Source organism: Ambystoma mexicanum, chromosome 1p, assembly GCF_040938575.1.
Source record: "Ambystoma mexicanum isolate Mex_15411 chromosome 1p, UKY_AmexF1_1, whole genome shotgun sequence".
In the NCBI taxonomy this organism is placed as follows: Eukaryota; Metazoa; Chordata; class Amphibia; order Caudata; family Ambystomatidae; genus Ambystoma; species Ambystoma mexicanum.
In genome coordinates, this window is record NC_090921.1 from 571,536,821 (window position 1) to 571,560,834 (window position 24,014).

A 24,014-nucleotide genomic window follows, 5' to 3' on the forward strand; every position below is an offset into this window, starting at 1 on the left:
TTCAAGCTTTGTCTAATTTATTTTATTTGTTTTGGAATCTTTATTTTTTCATTAATAAATGGTCAATATCTTTCCAGCAGCATCTTTGGCATTTTCCTACTTGTGACTCTATGCATGAGCACCAAAACATGTTTTGGTAAAAAAGAAGTAAAACAAGGACAGTAATCCTTATGTCTGACTACAGTGTGGATTGCTCTATTTTGTTTGTTCTATTCTTTGTCCTCAATCCACACTTACACTCCAGGGGCTACCCTACCCTTTTGTACAACAGTGTGTCAACCTAACCCTTTGTGTCCCAGCAAGAAAATCCAGTGAAGCACTTGACCCAGTCACGCAGGCAGATATACCAAGAACAATTAGAATATTAGTCTATCAGCATTTAAACCAAAGTCAGTAATATCCCTCTGGAAGATACAAACTATTAAAAGAGCCTTAATAATCGCCACCATAAGGACTACACCTAATCATACAAAGATGCGACTGTTGGAGTGAACTAACTGAAAGTCATCCAGCGAAGTTCTCCATATATTAACTGGATTCCTTCCTTACGACCGTACCCATTGACTATATCAGTTCACAAGAACCAAAGCTAAAACAGCACTAAAAAAGGAAGAGACAACTGGATCTTCGCTATAGTCGTTGAGACCACATATTTTCCTCCTGATGAATGTTTATGGTGTGCAGAAACATGTTGAGCCAGATCCTGGACAATTAATTGTACTATGTTTTGATTAGAATCCATCACAATATATGTGATTGCTGATGATAATTAGAGTTCTTTTTTTCCTACTAATATATTCCTCTTTAATTTTTCTAACTTTACTATAACTTGAAGTTTTCCAATAATAGGAAAAAGTAGTCGCTGATTATTTTATAGCTTTTCAATGTGTTTATACGTGAATTTCTCATGATTTAATGTTGCCTTTATACATCGTTTATAAATAAAATTGATGTACTTTGAATTAGAGTAGGATTCCTGTTGAACTGTTGATGAATCCATCTACCTTTATAATTGATAAATACTAATATATGATTACATGTGCAGTTAACTGTACTTCTATACTTCCTCATCCACCCATATCTCCCGAAATCTTACTGCTCAAGCTATGCTCAAACTCTCCCACAGAGTTGGTTCTGAAAATGCAACTTAACAATAAGTAACATAGGAATAAGGTATTGATGTAGAACTTGCATAGCGTGTACTTCTTTTTAACACTATCCACATTTCAGCCATCTTCCTGTATGTTTTGTACCCAGTCATCATGGGTGACAACCTATAAGTGGCCCATCTCTTCGTATTCTGACATTTTAACACAGCAAGAAGGACAAGCCACAGAACGCAATTGGAAATCGAGCCACTGAAGTGATCACACAGCCCTGCTAAAAATACAAGATTGCAAAGTCTGAAGGTTGTATACTCACTATGGCTAGATTAAGATCACATATACTATACGTTTATAGATGGCTGAAATAAAGCTTATTTTATAAAACAAGATGGGATATTCCAGTAAACAGTGGATATTGGAGATTCCAAGAATTACTGCACATGATACAACTCACTTTGATAATGAAGGAAATGGTTCCTTTAAGTTTCTGGGGCATGACAATGCTTTGGACTGTGAATACAAACTGGGCTTCATTTGAGATACCTGTAGAAGAGAGAAGAGATCATAAGACATTTTTTACATGTTCATTGAATTTTTCAGAATTTATTTTAAGACCAACACAACAAATAGTCACAAGCAGTACAAGGCACAAGCAATCAGATTACTGACAGTGTACAATTCCAGGAAAATGTTATAAGAGCAAATAAGATCCTGCCAAACACAAACCACTAAGACACGCCAACCAAACAGAATATAGAGCAATCTCGAATAGCAAAATAAGTGGTAGGTATAGAGCTATATATTCACATAGTCATCAAGTCAGATGGCTGCATTTTGTCTTGGAATGTTTTCCATATACAACAGATTATTCTTGTTTGTTATGTGCATGTTTATGTGCTGAAGTGTACTATTGTGTGTGTAAAGACTGGAGGGGGGTATCTGTACTTCTGTCCTCCATGTGGTTGAGACATAGGTATAGTGCAAACACAGCCAAGGTTCTCTATATGGTATATGGGTGAGCAACCAAGACTTAAGCTCTCAGGAGGTGATGCAGGAAGGTTTTTAAGTAAAGTGAGTCCCCAAACCCAACAAAGGAATGTCCACACACTATGCTCGGTGATTACACAGCTTCTTCATATAAAAAAAGATTCAGGAATTTACATACATTTAAATAACACTTTGGACTTGGAAATATTTCTTCAACGAAGGGCAAATATATACGCTATGTGGTACTACACAATACTTTACTTATTCAGCCTGAACACAAATCTATTAAATCACTAGCAGTATTATTTTGTAAATTTGCTTCACAGAATTATACTTTTAATACATCTGGTATCATATACTGCAATTGTAATGTTCATGAGTTTTCTATATCACAAAATAAAGTTCCAACATTAACTTTACAACTTCCCCCATACCCCACCCCAGTCCAGTCCAGTCCAGTCCCCACCCTAACCCCAACTTGTATGGCTTGGTTTTCATTTTTGCATTTAGAGTCTCATATTCCTTCCCACAGGGGGACAGGCCATTGTCTTCCTTTCCCTTTGCTCAATACACATGAACATTCCCAAGTAAAACAGGTTTGTGAAAGCGATTTTCCCTGTCTTTTACATATTCATGGAAGGGCTTCCATACTGCCAAAAAGTGCAGATATGTTCCCGCTTTCAAGGTGCATACTTTCTCCATAGCCATCACTCCCCAGATCTTAAACCACCACCAATCAATTATAGGGCCTTCCGCAGTTTCCACCCATGCGCTAGGGTGATATGTGCTGCCATCAAAAGGTGAGTAATAAGGGCGGCGCTTTACCCAGTTGCAGCGTATGCCACTTCCACCCTCATCAATACCACCTTTGGTGAGTCTGGCAATTGCACCCCCCATGATCTCCTTTATATGCCCAAGAATCTCTTTCCAATATATTGTAGCCTTGGGGCATGTCCACCACATGCGATAGAAGTCCCCTTTCCCTCCACATGGTCTCCAGCACCAGGGGGATAATTTGAGTTCATTCTGTGTAGTCGGTGGGGGGACGGCTACCATCTGGAACAGATTTTATATGCTGTCTCCTTCATAGCTGTACTTTTTGATGTTTTGTGAGCCCTTCTAAAAATCTGTTCTCTTCCGTAATTTGGTCAGCAAAGTCCTTTTCCCATATATCCTTGTACTTGATAGCTTGTCTCCCATTTGCGCTCCATCCAGCAACCTTAGGCTCAGGAGGATAGCTCAGGGGCAACGCGTGCTCGCCTTGGAAGCAAGACAACACGGAGCACCCCATTTAAACCATGGGTCGGGTCTGCGCTTAGAAACCTCCGGGTATTAAGCGTGTTATAAATAATCTATCATATCATTACCTATACAATCTTGCGAACCCTCTACTTGTCGTGCCTTCCTGTATGGTCAGTTCTAGCCCCACCGGAGCCCTTGTGCCGGCCTCCCTAACCCTTTTCTGGGAGATCCAGTGCATAATTTGTATATATTTATACCTTTCTTTCTCTCCTATAACAAATTTTAGTTTACATTCTTCAAAAAGGAGGGGGGACCCACCCTGAAACAATTCACTTAGGAGGATGGAGTCAGTTCCCATCCAAGCTTCCCAACATTTATTTTGTTGACCTGGGGTGAAATCCGCATTGTGCGCCATTGGAGTGTACAGACCCAATCCACGCTGTATTTTCTTCCGAGTGCTTGATCCCATCCGCACAATGACACCTTAGTAGCTTCTAGCAGTTGTCCCTCTGCCCCCTGGCCACCTCTACTGAGAGCGTGTACAGCTCTTAGTGGAATGGTTGTAACCACCTGTTCAGTCCCACACCAACCTTTTAGTCTGTCTTGCCCTGCCCATTTCAGCATCGGCACTATGTGCACTGCTAAGACATCTCTCTCTACATCTGGGACCCCTAGTACTCCCAGAAGTGTTGGGGGCATCAGAATTTGCGTTTTTATTCTCAGTTGTTTCTTTCGGTGCCATATAAAGGAAATGATTGCAGCTTGTAGTTCCTTGATCGTTCGGGGTGGTATATCTACAGGAAGGGAGCCCAATTTATATAGGAGTCGGGGAAGCAGGGTCATTTTGACCGCCGCAATTTGTGCAAACCAAGAGAGTTCCTGGGCATCCCATCTATGCAAATCGTCCTGCAGTTGTTTCCATGGCAGTGTTATATTTGCTCCATACAGTGCTCTGTATTTCCCTGTCAGTTTTAACTCCACATATTGTATACTCTCCTCTTCCCAAATTAGGGGGTACGTCCTACCCAGTTTTGTTATCTCACCTCACTCCTCAGTTATATTTAGTGGCTTAGATTTCGTATAGTTTATAGTGAATCCCGAAATTGCGGCAAACTCTTGAAGCCTCTCCTTTACTTTAGGTAATGTATCCTGTGTATTTTCAAAAATAATAAGATCTCATCCGTATACAGCGCGATTGTATGTGTTACCTCTCCGCAAGTCACTCCAAGAATTTCCTGCTCCTGTCCGACGACCACCACCACCACTAAGGGCTCCATAGCCATTGCAAATATTAATGGAGATAAGGGGCATCTCTGACGCGTACCTCTCTGTATTTTAATCTGCACCGAGATCTGCCCATTAACCAAAACATACGTTTGTGGGTATTTGATAGTTGGCTACGACCATCCTGGTAAAGTCGGGACCACATCCAAACCTTTCCAGGACCAAGCGCAAGAATCCCCAGTCTAAGCTGTCGAAGGCCTGCAGAGCGTCTACAGAGAACCGGTATTCCATTCTTGTCCCCATATCAATTATATCTATGGCACGTCTTATATTGTCCTGTGTATGCCTCCCAGCTATAAAGCCCACCTGGTCCTCACGTATGATCCCCGGTAGTACCTTCATTAATATTGCTGCCAAAACTTTAGTGTCGCTCTTAGCATCACTATTTAGCAGCGCTATGGGGGCGATAGCTGGCAAAATCTGTGGGGTCTTTTCCTGGTTTAAGTACTAGTATTGTGGTCGATTTCCCCATGTCCTCGGTGATCCTACCGTTCTCCCTAATGTAGTTAAAGAGCTGTGTTAATGGTGCCAGCAGCTGAGACCTAAAGGTTTTGTAATAGCCATTTCCTAGCCCATCAGGGCCCAGTGTTTTATTGGTCGGCAAGACAGATATTGCATCACTAACCTCTTGTGCTGTTATCAGGCCTTACAATGTGTCCCTACCTTCCTCGGATATTTGGGGTATAAGCAGGGCTGACATGTATGTTGTTTGTAATGTCTGGTATAAGCCGCCTTGTTTCAGCAGCCCTTCGTGAAATCTTTCAATTATTTCAATGTTCCCTTCTTCCACAGTGCATAGTAGCCCTTGTTCATTTTTAAGTAGGACTATGTAATTAAGGGCTCTCTGTTTCCTCAATTTGGCTGCTAAGAACCGGTTAGTTTTCCCTCCCTGTGTGTAATATGTTTGCTTAGTGTTTAGCAGTGTCTGTGCCACGCGATCTGCAACATGTGCCTCTAAATGGGCTCGAACTTTCCGTAGTGCCTTCGACTTTTGTTTCTGGCGTATTTTGTGCTGTGTCTTTACCTCCCCCTCCAGTTTCTTTGTAATGAGTCCTTTCTCTCTGATATACTCTGCAGAATGCGAAATAAATTCTCCCCTGTCCACTGCCTTCCCTGCATCCCATACTATCCTCCAATCTGTTTCCCCTTTATCGCTGTCTTTGAAGAAATGATTTGTTTTCTCCATATGTTATTTAAGTGTTATGTCTCGCAATATCATCTCCTTCAGTCTCCAGTATTTCTGAGTTGTCCCCTTTACTTTCTCCACTTCTATTTGTATTATCACTGGGGTGTCTTCGGAAAAGTATTTACCTCCTATTTCTAGTTTTATCACTTGAGGGATCAGTGTTGCAGAAACTAATACCATGTCAATCCTTGAGTAACCTTTGTGTGCCGCTGAATAGTTTTACAATGTATGCCCTCATAACTGGCTGCATCAGTCTTCTTTTGTAAAACGTTGACAGTGCCAGGTCCTGTTATAGCTGAATTTGAGCTCCATTGATTGTCAAATCTTGTTGCAAACTATTTCCCCTTTAATGGTGTATGAGGTTAGGGATATTAAAACGTCTAGGGTCTTGCCCCTGGATCCCTCCTCTAAGGGCCAATTCTATGCAACCCATCTATCAGCACATCTTCAGGTTGCATTCCGGTCAATAGGCTGCTAAAACAATGCTGCACACCATCTTTTAGGTCATTGTTCATGTCTGCCTCAACCATTCCTGTGACTCTTATATCAGACCTGCAAGACCTATTCTCAAGGTCCCCCGCCTCAATTTCCAGGTTATGTGTTCCTCTGGCTACCTGTTCAAGTAGATTGCTGCTGTGTATCACTTCCTCGGTCATTTCAGACAGGCCGTCCACAACCACATCCACTCTATTGCCCAGTTTGTTGATTCCTCTTCTGTCCCCGTTGAAGCAATGACTTGAGTTCCTCCTTCATTTTCCCGAATTGGCCCTGGAAGGTCTGCATCATCCTGTTTTCCATTCGTCTCAAACAGTCTTGCAGCTCCTCTTTATTTAGTGCCATCTTGAGTGGTGTTTCCGTATTATCCTTTCTCCCGGTTTCTTTTTCTGGTTCAGCTATTTGTGTATCTACCTGATGTTGCTGCCTCCAGCACCGCTCCAATTGCCCACCTTGCAATCTCGTTGACTCTTTCACTCTTGCTGGTGTGCTCCTGGGCTTGGTACCTGGCATCTGGGTGCTAACTCGTCAGCTCACACGTAGTCCGCACCCTACTATGTGTTTAGGGAGGAAGCCCAATGCGCAATTGTCCCCGTGTCATATTTTGCTAGTTGTGCCAATACTATATATTCTCCAACTTCCAGGTGTTCTTTTCCTTTCAGTCCCGCTTCCACCTAGCTCTTTAACCTCCTCACCACCACCACCTCTGGGCATTCTTGGGGCGGTTCTGGGAATTCTGGCCTCGTTATCTTCCCTTTCTTGGACACCTATTCTGCAGCTTTCCCCTGTGCTTCTTCAAGTTCTGGGGGGCAGGCTCCTTTGCCTCCTCTCTCCCTGGGTTGCCATCCACCTTGCTTCTTGCAGCACCTGTATGCTTGATTTTTTCCCCTTCACTGCAGATTCTCCTGTTTAAAGCCAATCTCAGGACCTTGCCCCTCAGACTCCTCTCTCCTCCCTTCTTGCTACGGCTACTCTGTGCCTGCAGTCTTAGGCAGCCTCATTTCCTTGAGTTTTGCTTTCTCCCTCTTATAAAATGCTCTTTCATTCTTGACAATGTTATCCTTGCTCTTCCATCTCTTTCCCCATCACCCCTGCAGTGCCTTTCTTCTCACTCCCCCGCCTTGTACACTTGTGACGGCGACCCTCTCACTGTATGCCTTTATCCTGGAGGGATCTCTTGCTTCAGTCCGTGATCCTCCTCCAAATAAACTTCCTTGTGAGATACTCAATTTGATGTCGGGTTGGGGAAAGAATGCTCCATGTGTGCTGCTCCTTCATTCTGTGTGGGCAGGACGATCACTATGCTTTCCGTAATACGTTTCACCGGACTGCACCGCGGTGCGTCTTACCTCCTGTCTCCCAGCCGGCTCCTCCCCTGTGCCTTGTGGTGCTGGGGGGTGACCCTCGCGATTCCCCTTCTCTCTACTTTCTGTTGGATTGCTGCAGACTGACGTTTTATTTATTCCTCTAAGCACTGCTTTCGGTTTTGCCGGGTCCCGTCGCATAGCACCCCCTGGAGTCCGGGTCCTCTCTCCCCACCAGTCTCTGAGCCACTACAATTTAGAACGATGGTGTACACGCCTCTTCAGATGCTTTCCCCCCGCTCGCTGCCGTCCCCAGCAGGCTGGTGTATCTCTTCTCCCTTCCCGCTACTTTCAAAACACTGCGGGCCTTATTGTGCCGCTTCCCCTGCTGTCCGGATCTGCTCTTCAGTCCGGGGCGGGAATCGCGCTGCCTCCCGATATAGCTGCAAAAAAGCCTTTTCAGGCATGTACTTTGCCTCTTCTACCTTCTGGGGCCAAGGGGAGGTTAATCCGCTCCAAAACGTTGCTAGGGCTGCTAATACCACCTTATTCAGTTGCCCGGACGGTGGGACAGGGATGCACACCCTCACGGTCCAGTGGCCATCTTGGAATCATCTAGACATGTGAATTCTCAAGAGAGGTTATAAGCATAGAATAGGGAAGAAGAACAAGTTACTCTGTTACCTGGTAACGTTCTTTCGATGGGATGGTCCGACGACATATTCCTCATCTATGACAGTAATCACCACAGCTGTGCTGCTTCGGAAAATCTTTCGGCGTCTGCGTCCTGCGTCGATGACGTCGATACGCTGTCCCCGAGGACCTCCTCCGACGGCACCAGATGCTATAAGTAGGACGCACGATGCCTGTAGCCTCAGTTGTAGTTTTTTCCAAGAACGTGTGGCACCAATCGTCTGCCAGTATGACCACAGAAAGCCTTGCGGAAACGTAAGCTGCAATCGCATAAGAAATTCTGCAGCGGGGAAGGCAGGGAGGGAGTGATATGGAATACGTCGTTGGACCATCCCATCGAAAGAACGTTACCAGGTAAGAGAGTAACTTGTTCTTCGAGGGGATTGGGTCCTCCAACGTATTCCATATCTATGACAGACTCCCAAAGCAGTACCAACGTAAGGAGGTGGGAAAAGAATTTAGCAAAAGAAATTTAGAATGCCCAATCAAATTGCGGAGCAAAGGACCACCTTGCCAAAGGCCAGATCCTGCCCACGGATGGAATCGAGGGAGTAGTGACGTACAAAAGTATGTACCGAAGCCCAGGTTGCTGCATCACAGATGTTACGAATAGGAACACCCCTCTGTAGGGCAGTAGAGGCAGCCATACCCCTGGTGGAATGGGCCCGCAAGCCGACCGGTGGGACCTTACCCGCCAAGCGGTAACACTCAGATAGCCAAAATAATCCAGCGAGACAAAGTCTGTTTCGTCACGGCTTGTCCCAAACGCTTTCCAGCGTAACCAATGAAGAAATGATCGTCCACTCTGACCCGGGACATGCGTGAAATCTAAAAGCTTAAAGCTCTCCAAGGATCGAGCCTATGGAGCCTCTCCTCTTCCTTACCAGGATGTGGAGGAGGATAAAACGCCGGAAGAACAACCTTCTGGCCTAAATGAAATTCCGACACCACCTTCGGAAGAAAGGAAGGACGAACTCAAAGGACAACCCTGTCCTTATGAAACACAGTGAAGAGTGGCTTAACTGAAAGTGCCTGTAACTTACTCCCTCTGTGAGCGGAAGTGACCGCAACCAAAAATACAGTTTTAAGAGTTAACAGTCTCAGAGGGCATGAATGCAAAGGCTCAAACGGAGCACCCATCAGAAATTTGAGAACAAGGTTCAAATCCCAACTGAGCACCTGGAAAGGTGACGGAGGGAACACATTACTGAGCCCTTTCAGAAACTGAGAAATTAAAGGAATTGTAAAATAGGAACACTCTTCAGACGAGCGCTTAAATATGGACAGCACCGCCAGGTAACTTTTAACGGTACATACTTGCAAGCCCCTGTGGGCCAAAGAAAGCAAAAAAGACAGAACCATGGGAATGTCACCTGCAAAAGGATCCACATTCTTAACCCTGCACCAGTCGCAGAACTAATGCCAACGGCAATGGTACAGGGACTTTGTTGAGGGCCGTCTGGCCGAGAGCAACAACTCCATCACATCTTCAGGGAGGTCCCAATCCTTATACCTCAACCTTTCAGAAACCAAGAGTGAAGGTTGAGGGATCTGACCTCTGGATGGAGAACCTGACCCCCCTCCCGTGAGAGCAGATCATCTCGGTAGGGAAGACGACGTGGAGGGCAGATGGACAAGTCGAGAAGGTCCCGGTACCAAGTCCTCCGGGCCCCATTGCTGGAGCAATGAGGATCATCCGGGAACCGAATCTCCGTAACCTCTGCAGTACTTGCGGGATGACGGGGACTGGAGGAAACGCGTACAGCAGTGGGAATGACGACTCCACCACAAACCTGTCTCCTAAGGCTCCTTTTGGAGGAAATTCCCGCGAGCGGACCTCTCGCTCTTCCGGTTGACACTGGAGGCAAAGAGATCCACTTGAGGGGTCCCCCAAAGGGCGAAGATCTACAGGAGAATCTCCTGAGCCAACTCCCACTCGTGAGAGATCGCGCTCTGCCTGCGAATAGCATCCGCCGTCACGTTTTCGTCTCTGGCCAGATGAACTGCCGAGATCGAAACTTCCTGCTGGATTGCCCAGAACCAGAGCTGCATCGCCACTCTGCACAGAGGAAGTGACCCTGCCCCCCCCTGTTTGTTGAGGTAGTGCACGGCCACCGTGTTGTCGGTCAAGATCAGGACATTCTTCCCTCGCACAGTCAGCAGAAAAGCCTTCAGTGCTAGCCTGACAGCCCTCAGCTCCAACAGATTGATATGGAGTCTGGACTCAGACGGAGACCAACGACCGGCGACTGTCAACTCGTTGGCATGAGCTCCCCATCCCGTGAGGGATGCGTCTGTCACGATCGTCACCTCCGGCCAGGGTATCCAAAATGGAGCCCCCTTCATCAGATTGTCTTTGACGGCCCACCACAGAAGGTCCTTGGCGACCAAGGACGGCACCTGAACAGGGTCCGACAACCTGCCGGAGGACTGAGACCACTGGAGCTTGAGTGCCCATTGCAAAGATCTCATCCGCAACCTGGCCTCTGGCACCAGAAGAATGCAGGATGCCATGAGGCCGATCAATCTCAAGAACTTGAACACTGGGAGACTCTGGGCAAGCTGAAACTTGTGCACCATCTGCTGAATGTGATGAGCCCTCACCTGGGGAGGAAAACACTGCCCCAGGGACGTGTCGAGCACAGCTCCGATGTACTGGAGCCTCCGAGTTGGTGTCAAATGGGACTTCTTTAAGTTGAGGGAGAAGCCCATCTTGTGGAGGGAGTGGCAGGTGACCGACAGATTATCCAGGACTTGCTCAGGAGAGCGCGCCCTGATCAACCAATCGTCCAGGTAGGGGTAGACGTGAATCCCCCCTTTCCTGAGGTGCGATGCCACCACTACCATGAGTTTGGTGAAGAACCTTGGGGCAGAGGTCAATCGGAACGGCAGGACCCGAAACTGAAAGTGCGAGTCGCCAACCGCGAACCTCAGGTACTTCTTGTGCTTTGGATGTATCGGCACATGAAAATAAGCGTCCTTGAGGTTGAGAGATATCAACCAGTTCTGAAGTTGAAGGGCCTGGAGTACTTGAGAGAGAGTAACCATCTTGAACTTGTCCTTCCTGAGGAGTTTGTTCAAACCGCGCAAGTCCATGATGGGTCTCAAACCCCAGTCTTTCTTGTAAATCAAAAAATAAGGGGAATAAAATCCCTTGTTTCTCTCCGCTACAGGCACCAGTTCTATGGCGCCTCTCTCCAGCAGGGAGCGGATCCAGCCTCTTCAAAGAGAGATTCCCCGGTGGATTGTCTTGAGGCCTCTGCCGGAAAGGAAGACAGTAGCCGTGGGTTATGATCTCCAGAACCCACACATCTGCAGTAATGGCGCGCCACTCTGCAAGATGCTGCACCAGCCTTACCCCAACCGGCGAACCATGGGACATGGCCTCATGACTGAGCTGAAGCGGCTGCGGCGTTGCCTGAGGGCAAAGAGGCAACAGCACAAGCGGCCTTGGCACCTCGAGTACCTTGTTTTCCACCTCTGGCACTCCTACGGTGGCCCCTTTGACTGGCAGCTGTTATGGAGAATTCTCTGTAAAGGCTAATTTCCCAAACCTAGTGAGTCCCCCAGCAGCTCTGCTGGATTTTTGGGGTTTATTTTTTCCTCCTGCTAAGAGTGAGACTCTTTTACTCCCACTCTTAGACATGATTTGAGGTGTTCCTTTATCTTTCCATGTGTTTTATGGGCTATGGGGTCTTTTACTCCTTAGGATCTCATGTGATTTTGATGTGGGTTACACAGCACCCTCCGTGCCGTAACCCATGGGTGTCGTAGCGACCCCCCAACATAGACTCCATACCCTGGGACTGACTACTGTCTCCCAGGGCATGTAAAGTCACCATTAACTTTACTAGTCCCAAATTATGAACAGAAACCAGTACAAACCATCATATTGTGGACATACTGGTCGGGGCAATTCGATTGCCCTGGGGTCTGTTGTTCGAGGGGGCACGTCTCCGTCCCCCTTATCGAGTTTTGGCTGGTGGCAGTGGATACTACTTTTTATATTCGACCGCGAATATATCTCTATGGGATTTTCCCATTGTTCGAGGCTACCAACTTTAATCATTTAATTCTTATAGCCTCGAACATACCGCCGGTTTATTTATTTAATATTAATTCACCGGTTGGTATTTTTTGCCAGAAGTCGATTCTAAAATGGCGTTTGGGTTCTCTTCTGTGACTCCAACCCAAGTCGAGCCCTTTGTTCCACTTTTTGGCGAGCTTCTCCACAGAAGCCTCCAAAAGTGGTGCCACACTGTCTGGGTACCACAGGAGGTGTGGGAGGGGGTTTATGCACCCTGGACTGAGTTGCCTTGGCAACTCAAGTCGCACTCTTGTGTGTTTGGTCCAAGTGGTTAGCCGGCTGGCTCACCACTTAGCATGTTTGATTGACAGCTAGTCTGAATGAATGGGGGGGTGCTGCATAAAAGCAGGGCTTTGGGGACTGGAACTTCAGAAGTCACCACAGGACCCAAGAATCTGAGTAGGGAGAAGCTGAGCCGACTTGCAACGACGACACCACCGGTGGAGCCCTGCTGAACCGTCTCACAATTTTTCCCGACGACAGAGGAGATCTCCAGTCCGGAGAGTCTTCTTCCTTTGACTGGTGGGGATAACCAGTTTTGCCTTCTTTTCACCTTCCTGGAGCATCTTGTGGCTGTCTTGCCCGTGCCAAAGCACCCCGGCAACCGAATACCCCGACTTACCACTACCGTGAAGAGAAGGGTAGTACCTTTTAACCGAAAGAACTCCGCGGCTGGTTTCTTCCCTGGAAGTGCAACGACCTTCATCTTTCCTCCACAGCGAGACCTCCTCTTCCTCTGGACAAAACACCGACTTGCACCCGCTGCCAGGAACAACTGCCCCCGCTGGAGCTTCCTTCACACTTAAGGTACTGTGTCCCGCCTGGCTTCGCTTGCGACAGATCGTTCGGGGTGACAGTAAAGCCTCGACTTTCTAACCTGGGCTGGCCTGGGACAACCTAGCTAACTTTTCCTGACTTTAATTTCTATCTACAAGACTCTTTGGGCATAACCCCACTGTGTGAACCTGGACCCCTCCCGCTTGCTCTCTCCAAGAGCTAACCCTTGCAATTGACTTCCTTGCTCTCCAGTGGAACCCTCTCTATCCTGCCTTACTGTGGTTCTTTTAAAAGAATTGTCATTTGTGTGCTTCCATAACTCTGCCTTTTTCCCTCCCTTTTTTATAACTTATAAGAGTGCCATCTTATGTTAAGCGCTCACCTATGTCTGAAAATAAGTGGTGTTTCTCACTAAGACTTGTCTAATACGTAATCAGGGTTGTATATATATAATAGTGACTGCGTGATGAATTTAGTTACCTCTTTTGTGCTAGTGTAACTTACAAGTGTGTCTTTAAATAAATAATTATATACTTTTACACCAAAGCTCTGGTCAGTGTTTGCTTGGGCTACTGTGTCTCTGTACCTATTGTGTATACTCTATATACTGCCTAACTCTTCTTGAGGGAAGTCTGACTGCTCAGCCACAGTTACCGAGTGAATCTGTGGTACAGACTGCTACCGAGTGGGTTTACTGCCAAACACATGTCTTAAATCGTTTGCAGTGGTCCCTAAGGGAACTGCACAGGTTTCTGGCTAACAGCAGCTCCTCTCGCTTTACCAAAGGATGAGTAATAACGAAAGGAACCTCCCCTCCATTGCTGTCCCCTAGGACGAAAAAGGCGGAGGTTGGCAAACTGCTGCGCCCAACGACTTTGCTGCAGCTTTGGAGGTCTGCAACCTCTCAAGGCTCTCGTCAGCCTTGCTGCCAAAAAGATGTTCACCATCAAAGGGCATATTAATGAGCCTGGCTTGCACATCAGGAGCAAACCCCGACTTCCTCAACTACGCAAACCTGCGTATCACGGTGCTCGCCGCCAAGGACTGGCTGACACAGTCTGCCATGTCCAAACCCGACTGAACAGACTCACACATGGCATCCTTCCCATCCTGAATAATAACAAGAAAACCATCCCGTTCGTCCCCTTCGGGAATATGTTCAGCCACTAAGGCAACACAGTTCCACAGATTGTGCGTGAAACGAGACAAGACACATACAGAGTTGGCTGCCTGAAGCGCCATACCCCCTGAAGAAAACACCTTCTTCGCCCAGCCATCAAAACGCTTGTCGTCCGTATCAGGAGGGATGGTAGGATACGATGCCTGCTTAGCTGGGGCCGTAGCCGCCTGCACCACCACACTCTCCAGAGTGGGGTGCGTGGTCAAGTAGCAGGGGTCACTACTGACTGGGCGGTATTTTCGTGGCAAAGACTTGCCCACTGCCGGGAGACTCTCGGGAGCAGTCCAAGCCGCTGCCACCCTTCTTTGCAGAGCCATATGGAATGGCAGTACCGGGTCAGTGGGTGGACCTTGATCAAGGATATCTGTAAGGTCATCCTGCACAAAATCAACTGGGGGCGCCGACCACCCCAAGTAGTCTGTGACCCTTGACATAAGGCGCCGGTACGATGACTCGGCATGGGTGCCAGGCTCAGGCCTACAGAACTCCACCTCCGGAGAGGTGTCCAGACCACTGGCGTCATGCAGTGACTGACGCAAATCTTCAATCTGGCTATAACCAGACAGAATCTCATCTGGTACTGTGTCCGGAACCAACCCATCTTTAGAACCCTCTTCCACCTCGGAAATATAATCCATAGGCTGGAAAGTGGGCATTGAATAGGGGAGAAAGACATGTTTTGCCTTGGCCAGAGCCTTTCTAGGGGGTTCACCCGTGCCACGGGGTACCTCCGACACCACAGCCTCGAAAGGCATCGAGGGCGTCGAGCGAATCGGCGTCGACGTCGAGTGAATCAGCGTCGACAACATCGATGGCTTCGACACAGGCCTGGGGCCTTCGACATCCTGGGCGCCAATGGCGTCGACGACTTCCTCAGAGGCGGAACCTCGAGAGAATCCGTCGACGACCTCGGCGCCACCGGCGTCGACGTCTTCTTCGAAGACTGCACAGGTGCGCACGGGCCCGAGCGCGTCGAGGACCGGGACCTGGAACGGGGATGACTGGAACTATTCCCCTTGTCCGAGCGGGAGCTCTCCCGCGAATCGTTGCGACCACCCGAGCTCGAAGTCGTAAGCGCGGTGTCTCCAGTATGGTCACCACTGGCCCTTCGCGGAGGCGCGGACGGACCGGAGCCCTGCGATTCAAGAATCGCTAACATTTTCTTCCCGAAGGAAGCCCACTCCTCCGGAGAGGAACGCTTGGTGGGATAAGAAACCCGCTGACGGGCGGAGTCCTCGGAAGAGGACGGGGAAGGCGACCGATGACGGCGGTTCTGAGAGTGCCTCCAAGAGGCAGAGGAGTGGCGGGACCCACTCCGGGACCAAGACCCCCTAGACTTACGACTACGATGCAGAGAGTCGCTCCTCGAATCGTCCGTCGAAAGCCCAGTGGACCTCGCCTTCCAGGGCTTGGACACCTTACCGACCGACAGCTTCTTCTTACGTTCCCGCAAGGCCTTGGACATAAGTGATTGCCAGTCGACAATCATCCGTGTCGTGGGCCTCCCCGAGGCACCAGAGGCAGGCGTCGTGCGAGTCCGTCACGAACATCTTGGACCCACAGTCCCTACACTTCTTGAAGCCCGGACGCGGGGTGGAAGAAGAGGAAGACATCCCGATAATACTTTACACAAAACGAACAGGTTCGAAGAACCGAAAGAATAGCCACTCCAAAGAGTCGAGGTGCGCTGAGATCTCCGAAGCGAACACGTTCGCGGAAAAAACGGAACTGAGGCTACGGGTGTCGTGCATCCTACTTATAACATCTGGTGACGTCGGCCGTCGGAGGAGGTCCTCGAGGACGGCGTATCGACGCAGAAAGATTTTCCGAAGCAGCACAGCTGTGGTGATTACTGTCATAGATATGGAATACGTCAGAGGACCCAATCCCCTCGAAAGGCAGGTTAGTTGTGAACAGTGGCAGAATGCTTTCTTTAGACTAGATATGTGTGACGATTCCACCCCCACCCCCCACTTTGGCAACCAGTAATGGTAGGGAGTAAGTTATCTTGTCTTTCACAGCCTAGTAACGTTCAATAACCTTCTTTCTTTACAAGGTTCTACCACCCCAAAGTACATGAGAGGCCACACGAGAACAAGATCCAAGACATATACGAGACCCCTGGACGACTCCTGAGGCTAGAAGATGCTATTCGTCGTCACAGTACCTTTGTTGCCTTGGTAGGTGAAGCAGCAGGGTTTCACTCGACAATTCCCTCCAAGGATGGACACTCGTTGGAAGGAGGAGCCACTGGGATGTTGAGTCTTTCTGAAGTGCAGCAGTTTTACTTTTCGCTGTGCTCTCCTTTGATCGACTATTTCTCCGACAGTAGAAGTCCTTTGAAGATTAAACTCGCTGTGGGCACCTTAAAGGCTTGACAGATTAGTGTAAGATGCCTGGGACACTTCGATGACTTCTGGCGGTGACGGGTGCATAGGTCACTTTTGGTGTTGAGTTTGAATATTGCAGTTTTCCACCTTTTGGTTAATTGGTGCTGCAGCCGCAGCACGGACCTCTGGATGGATTCTGTCGACCTCGACTCTACCACTAGAATGGACCACGCACCTTCACCAAGTCTGGGCCCTCGGGATGTCTTTGTTAGCTTCTGGTGGTGGGGAAACCTACTGACGGACCTTCCTCTGCACTCTCTCCAGCAGGAAAAAGTGGTCAGTGATGACGCCAAGGATGTCCCTTGAAATGTTCTTAGGCAGTGTGGCACTTTCGCAGTGCCAGGTGCCCAGCAGCAGTATGCCAGGGTACCACCTCTTTTGGGCGGTATACAGCAAAGGCTTCCAGCGGTCACGAAAAGGCCCCTCCGGACCCTGGGTGATACCAATGGAATTCTTCGACTCGAGATGTCTGGGCACTCCTCTTCATGACTCACAAAGACCCCGTCTTCGGACGGCAGGCACACAGGACTGGCTTCCAGGGAACATCTGATGAAGAATAGCAGTTTGCACGATGGTCCCGCATAGTTCGGTGAGAGGTCTCCTTTGCAGATCCTCTCTGGATCAGTCATTGGAAGAACACGGCAGCTTTTGGATTATACTAAGAAACGCAGCAGTAGACTTCTCCTCCAACTGGGCTTCAAGGTACAGCTTTTTCTTGCTTCAGCTTCTGAACAAATTGGTGAGTGAGAGGTCCCCTGCTATACACATTGGTTCACATTCAGTTAGGCTGAGCCAGGCTCAGTCAACCAATCACGCAGAAGGGTATTCATGCAGACAGGCAGCCAATCAGGCTCACAGGCATTCAGACCATTCACTCCACCGACACACCCATAGCAAAGAATATGGATTGAGTAAGTACCCAACCTTTCAACACACTACAGTGCATTCATGTCAGTTTCAGTCAGGGCTGTCTCAGTCATTGTGTCGCACACAGAAACCAGACACCCATAATACAGAATGTGAGTTCACTTCATACTCCATTCACATAGGCCACACCGCTAGGGTGTACCTGTTAGGCAGAAACCTGTGCAGTTCCCTTAGGGACCACTGCAAAAGATTTAGGACTACAGGTGTTGGCAGTAAACCCACTTGGTAGCAGTCTGTACCACCCAGATTTACCTGGTAGCTGTGGCTGAGCAGTCAGACTTCCCTCAAGAAGAGTTAGGCAGTATGCAAAGTATACACAATAGGCACTCAGATACAACAATACAAGCAAACACTGACCAGAGCTTTGGTATCAAAGTATATAATTATTTATTTAAAAACACACTGTTGAAAACACTCCAGCACTCTTATTGTAAAATATTCTAAACACAGTTACTATTATAATATATACATCCCTTTTTTCTTATCAGATAAGTCCCTGTAAAACACCCCTTATTTTCATACAGAGGTGAGCGCTTAACTAGATGGCACTCCAATAAGTTGGTGAGAAAGGGAGGGAAAAAGACAGAATATGGAAAGGTACACCACTCTAAGATTCAAGAACACGGTTAGCAAGGCAGAAGAGCAAAAGTCACTGGTGAGCCAAAGTCCAAAGGCTGGGCCCACTCTTAGAGAGAGCAGAGCACAAATGCGCCCAAGATCACACAGTTACACTAGGCTTAGACAGTCTTGCAGAGGGTTCAAAAAGAGTTTAGAGAGGCTTGGGAAAGTTTAGCCAGGGTGTCCCAGGCTAACCCAGGTTAAAAACCGGGGCTAAATCTACCCCGTACAGTCGGTAGCAAGGGAAGCCAGGCGGGACACAGTACCTTAAGTGGGAAGGATCCTCCAGCGGTGGCAATTGTTCCTGGTAGTGGGTGCAAGTTGTGTCGTCGTCCAGGGGAAGAGAAGATCTCGACTTGGAGGAAAGATGAAGGTCGTTGCACTACCAGGGAAGAAACCAGCTGTGGAGTTTTCCGGTTAAAGGTGGTACCTTTGTTTCGCGGTCGTGGTAAAACGTGGTATCCCGGTTGCCGGGGTGCTTGGCACAGGCAAGGCGGCCTCGAGGTACGTCGGGAAGACGAAAAGACAGTGAAACTGGTTATTCCCACCAGTCAAAGGAAGAAGACTCTCCGGCGGGAGATCTCCTCTGTCGTTGGGAAAAGTGGTGAGGCAGTCCAGCAGGGCTCCACCGGTGGTGGTGTCGTGGCAGGTCGGCTCAGCTTCTCCCTCGTCGGATTCTTAGGTCCTGTGGCGACTTCTGAAGTTCCAGTCCCCAAAGCCCTGCTTTTATGCAGCAAACCCCCATTCACTCAGCCTAGCTGTCACTCAAACATGCTAAGTGGTGAGCCGGCTGGCTCACCACTTGGGCCAATCAGGATGGAGTGCGACTTGAGTTGCCTAGGCAACTCAGTCCAGGGTGCTTAAATTCCCCTCCACCCCTCCTAAGTACCCCAGACAGAGTGGCACCACTTTGGAGGGCTTCTGTAGAGAAGCCCGCCAAAAAGTGGAACAAAGGGCCCGACTTGGGTTGGAGTCACAGAAGAGAACACAAACGTCATTTTAGAATCAAGTTTTGGCAAAAAATACCAACCGGAGAATTAATATTAATTAAATAAACCGGTGGTATGTTCGAGGATAGTAGCCTAAAACAATGGGAAATCCCATAGGAAAATATTCGCGGTTGAATATAAAAAGTAGTATCCACTGCCACCAGCCAAAACTCGATCAGGGGGAACGGAGACGTGCCCCCTCGACTAAAAGATCCTGGGGCAATCGAATTGCCCCAGCCAGTACGTCCACAATATGATGGTTTGTACTGGTTCCGTTCAGAATTTAAGACTAGTAAAGTCAATGGTGACTTTACATGCCCTGGGAGACAGTAGTCAGTCCCAGGGTATGGAGTCTATACTGGGGGTCACTATGACACCCCTGTGTCACTGCACTGAGGGTGCTGTGTAACACACATCACAAAAACACATGAAGCCCTATGGGGGTAAAATACCCCATAGCCCATTAAACACATCTAGATCCAAAGCAACACACTCAAATCATGTCCATGAATGAGGGTAAAAGAGTCTCACTCTTGGCAGGAGAAAAGAATAAACCCCAAAAATCCAGCAAAGCTGCTGGATGACTCACTAGGTTAGGAAATTCAGCCTAAACAGAGAATTCTCCCTAACAGTACCCACAACACACAGCACTTGGGAAGGCTCCAGTTAGTCTGACAGGAGGCAACCCCAGAGCCATATATGGGATTTCCACCCAACAGCCAGTCAGGAGGAAAAAAGTCAGAGCTTCCCAGGACTTCGGGAAACAAGGTAAAAGTCAATAGAAACCAAGAGGCCACAGAGGCCATCTTGCCTTCCTTCAGGAATCCATTGATTCCTATGGCAGGGCCTGGGTATCCCAAAAATGAAGGACACTCTGTGCCACTGCCAGGTCAGCATGTAGCTGCCACCAGCCCTTACCCTGCTCTGTGGTCAACACACAGGTGCTCAAAAACACACATAAGTGGTACAAGGGCGTACCCCCCACCCATGTGTGTCATATGGCTATACCATGGGTGTTGCTCACCAAAAGGAAAACACAAAGAGCTGCACTGCCGAAGGTCCAGGCAGGACCTCAGTGGCAGAAATAACAGTCACTCACCGTAGTGACTACCTTAACTCCTAGTCCATAGTCCCCTTTCCTCCATACGTGTGGGAGATTCCGTCCTTCGGGACGGAACCGGAGCACTTTTGTCAAAAGCATCAAAACTTGTTTGGTCTTCCTTTTATTTTTTACGTGGGGCACCGCACGCGGCCATGACCCCGCCCTCCTGAGCTCCGCCCGCGCATCACCCTTCAGTCCTTGTCTATCGCCAGGTCTGAGACCATTTAAGCAATAATAGAGGATACTTTTTAGAGGGGAGGGCGGGCGTATGGAGGAAAGGGGACTATGGACGAGTAAGGTAGTCCCTACGGTGAATAACTTTGTGATACTCCAACATCCTGTTCCCTTTCCTCCATACTTGTGGAAAATTCTCAAGCCCACTTCACAGGTAATACGGGTGGATGGAAAAACCCCATTACTGGAATAGGTTTTTAAGAAGATCCTGGCCGAATTGGGCATCAGTCCTGGAGCTCCGGTCCAAGCAGTAATGCTTAAAAAAAGCTGATGGGGAAGCCCACCTAGCCGCCCTTGGCGATGGTTTCCCAAGGGACATACTTCTGGAACGCAACAGCAGCCGCTTTGCCACGTAAAAGATGAGAATGGATGCCTTTCGGAGGTTGAAGGCCTTGAATGTTGCAGGCTTCTGAAATACGGGAGGCAATCCATCGGGAGATAGTTGCTTTGGAAGTCTGTTTCCCGTTCGGGTCTCTGAATGTGACAGAGTTTTGAGGAGTCCCTGAGTTCACTCGTTCTATCGAGGTAGAACTTCAGGGCCCGCCTAACGTCCAAGTTGTGTAAAACTATCTCGGCATCAGATGCCGGGTTAGGATAAAGGACAGGTAAGGAGATCAATTGGTTCAGATGAAAATCGGTAACCACCTTAGGCAGGAAGGAAGGATGAGTGCGAAGCACAACCTTATCCTTGTGAAAAGTGAGGAACGGATCTTCCACAGAAAGAGCTTGGAGGTCACTTTCTCGCCTCTCCGATGTTACTGCGTTCAGAAAGGCGAATTTCCTAGAAAGGAATTTGAGATCGGTAGTAGCCATGTGTTCAAAGGGTTTATGGCATAACGCGGTGAGGACCACATTAAAATCCGTGTTGGGATGAGGGGTGCGCAAAAGCGGGAAAAGGTGAAGAAGACCTGATAAATGTCTTTTAATGACCGGGTTAGTCAACGAAAAAGAACAGCTGTCCTTGGACAGGTAGGCCGCAATGGCCGATAAGTTCTGTAAGACAGAACATGAATACCTGTAGCTGCGAGGTGAGACCCGAAAGACAGAACAGTGACAACCGTAGCATGCCTGGGGTCAGGCTGTTTAGCTAAGCACCAGTGGCAAAAACGGAGCCACTTGCTCCTATATTGAGCCCTGGCGGAAGGTTTTCTGGTGGCTTGGATAATACGCATATTGTCCTCAGAGTGAAATGTGCTAAGGATTTGAATACAGGTACCAGGCCGCCAAGCTGAAAGATCGTGGGGAGGGGTGCCACAGCTGGTGATCACTCTGGTTAAAAAGGTTGGGAATCAGTGGCAATCTGATCGGAGGAAGAATCAACAATGAGTTCCGAGAACCAGAATCTGGGTGGCCAACAAGGAGCTATGAAGAGGAGAGTGCAATTAGATGTGCTCCTGAGCTTGCAGAGTGACCGATGAATCAGAGGCAATGGAGGAAAAGCATAAGACTTCATGTTGTGCCACGGAATCTCAAGTGCGTCCCCCAAGGAGGACACTTTAAGGATGTCCCTGGATGCATAAAAAGGAAGTTTTCTGTTTTATAGGACCACTTCTGGAGTGCCCCATTGGCAAAAAATGTTAGAGAGAACAATGCTGTTCAATTCCCACCCGTAACTGCCAGCCGACTAACGGCTGAGTGAGTCTGCAGTTACATTGATGTGACCCGGGACGTTTACAGCCTGGAGCCAAAACTTGTGTTGAATGGCCCAGTCCCAAATTTGGATGGCTAGGTCCACCAGGAGAGGTGACTTGGTGTCACTGTGCCTGTTTATGTAAAACATTGCGACAGAATTGTCTGTGTGAATACGGACTGCCTTGTTGGTAATCGATGGCTGAAATGCTCTGAGCGCCAGAAAAATAGCCAGGAGCTCCAGTTAATTGATGTGGAACTGCCTGTCCTGAAGGGTCCATAGGTCAAATACTTCGAGGTGACCCAGCGTCGCTCCCCACCCCAGAAAGTAGTCATCCATGGTAACTGTCACTTGTGAGCAGAGCTCCTGAAAGGAGGCCCCCACTGAAAGGTTGCTGGTCGAAGACCACCATTGCAGAGCCGTCATGCAGGATGGAACTAGGGTCCTCTTGGAATCCGGATCCGAAGCCGGAGACCAGGAGCTCCAAAGAGCTAGCCGAGTACGCCTCATCTTCAGAAGTGCAAGCGGCAGGGCTAGCACGCAAGGCGCCAAGAGACCCAGAAGTCTTTGGAACCCCCCAGGCCGTCATGTGCGAGGACTGGAGGAAGAGTCGACACGTGGTCGATAGGTCTGCAATCCGGTCTGTCGTTAGGAACACCTTGGTACTGACTGTATCCCAACGGAAACCCAGGAAAATCAGGTCTTGAGAGACCGTCATGGACGATTTCCGCCAATTCACTGACAGCCCAAGATGGAACAGGAGCTGAAGGAGGGACTGAAGATTGGCCAAGGCCGTCTGTGGGCAAGGACTGCGCATGAGCCAATCGTCCAGATATGGATATACACGAATCCCCGGCAGTCTGAGGAAAGCTGCGATGACCGACGACATCTTCGCAAAGATACGCAGCTCCGAGCTGAGACCAAAAGGGAGCACAAGGAACTATAAGTGTTCCTCTCCAAAAGAAGAAGCGCAGATATTTCCGATGCGGGTTCCATATCAGAATGTGCATGTATGCACCCTAAAGGTCGATTACACTGAGCCAGTAGCTCTTCTGAAGAGAGGACTTTATTTGGCAAGGCGTGATAATCTTGAATTACTCTTGGGGAAGAGAAAGATTGAACTGGGAAAAGATTGAGGATAGTGCGCAGGCCAGCCTGGTTTGGTTCGGGCACAGTGAACAGACTGGAGTAGTAGCCCTCCCCTTGCTCCCCGAGGGGAACAGGCTCCACCGCTCTGAGTGCCAGAAGTTTCTATACCTCAGCACTGAGGGAGGGCGACCTAGTCTGCTGAAAGGGAGGGTTGAAGGGTGGGGGTCTGGGGTAGGGGAAAGCAGAAGCCCGCCAAGCGATGGACAAAACTTCGGTGATGGTTCGCCATGCCTCCTGATGAGACTAGATTCGTCCTCCCACAGGAGTCTTGTGTGACCGACAAAAATATAATTTGGTTGAATAGTCGGCAAGGAGACTACCTGCAACTGGAGAGGAGGCTGATAAGCGAGAGAAAAAGAGAAAAATTGGCCACCTTGGCGCTGTTGCTTACGGCGGGGCCCACCAACCGGAGTTTCATATTGGCACGCACAGCGATACTGAAACCCCCTGAACCCAGAGAAGGACCGAGTTTGGGACCCTGACCTCTGAGTATAAGGGGCATTAGCTGAAGCTTTCGCCAGGACTGATAAAGACTTGGCCGTTTGGGTACTCGCCTTAGTCTTTGTGAGGTCCTCACGTGTGGAGGAATGGAACTCCTCCTTGCCATCAAAAGGAAGCTTTAGAACTTTGTCCT

General features: G+C 48.5%; 1 protein-coding gene across 2 annotated transcripts in view; it reads right to left on the reverse strand.

Annotated features, from left to right (window-relative positions):
• AP3D1 (adaptor related protein complex 3 subunit delta 1) overlaps window positions 1–24,014 on the reverse strand; it is a 2,198,421-nt gene that overhangs the window by 219,778 nt on the left and 1,954,629 nt on the right. For both annotated transcript variants that reach the window (XM_069649511.1, XM_069649512.1), the window contains one exon: window positions 1,561–1,649. In XM_069649511.1, the coding sequence (XP_069505612.1) occupies window positions 1,561–1,649 (89 nt within the window). The remainder of the gene's footprint in view (window positions 1–1,560; window positions 1,650–24,014) is intronic.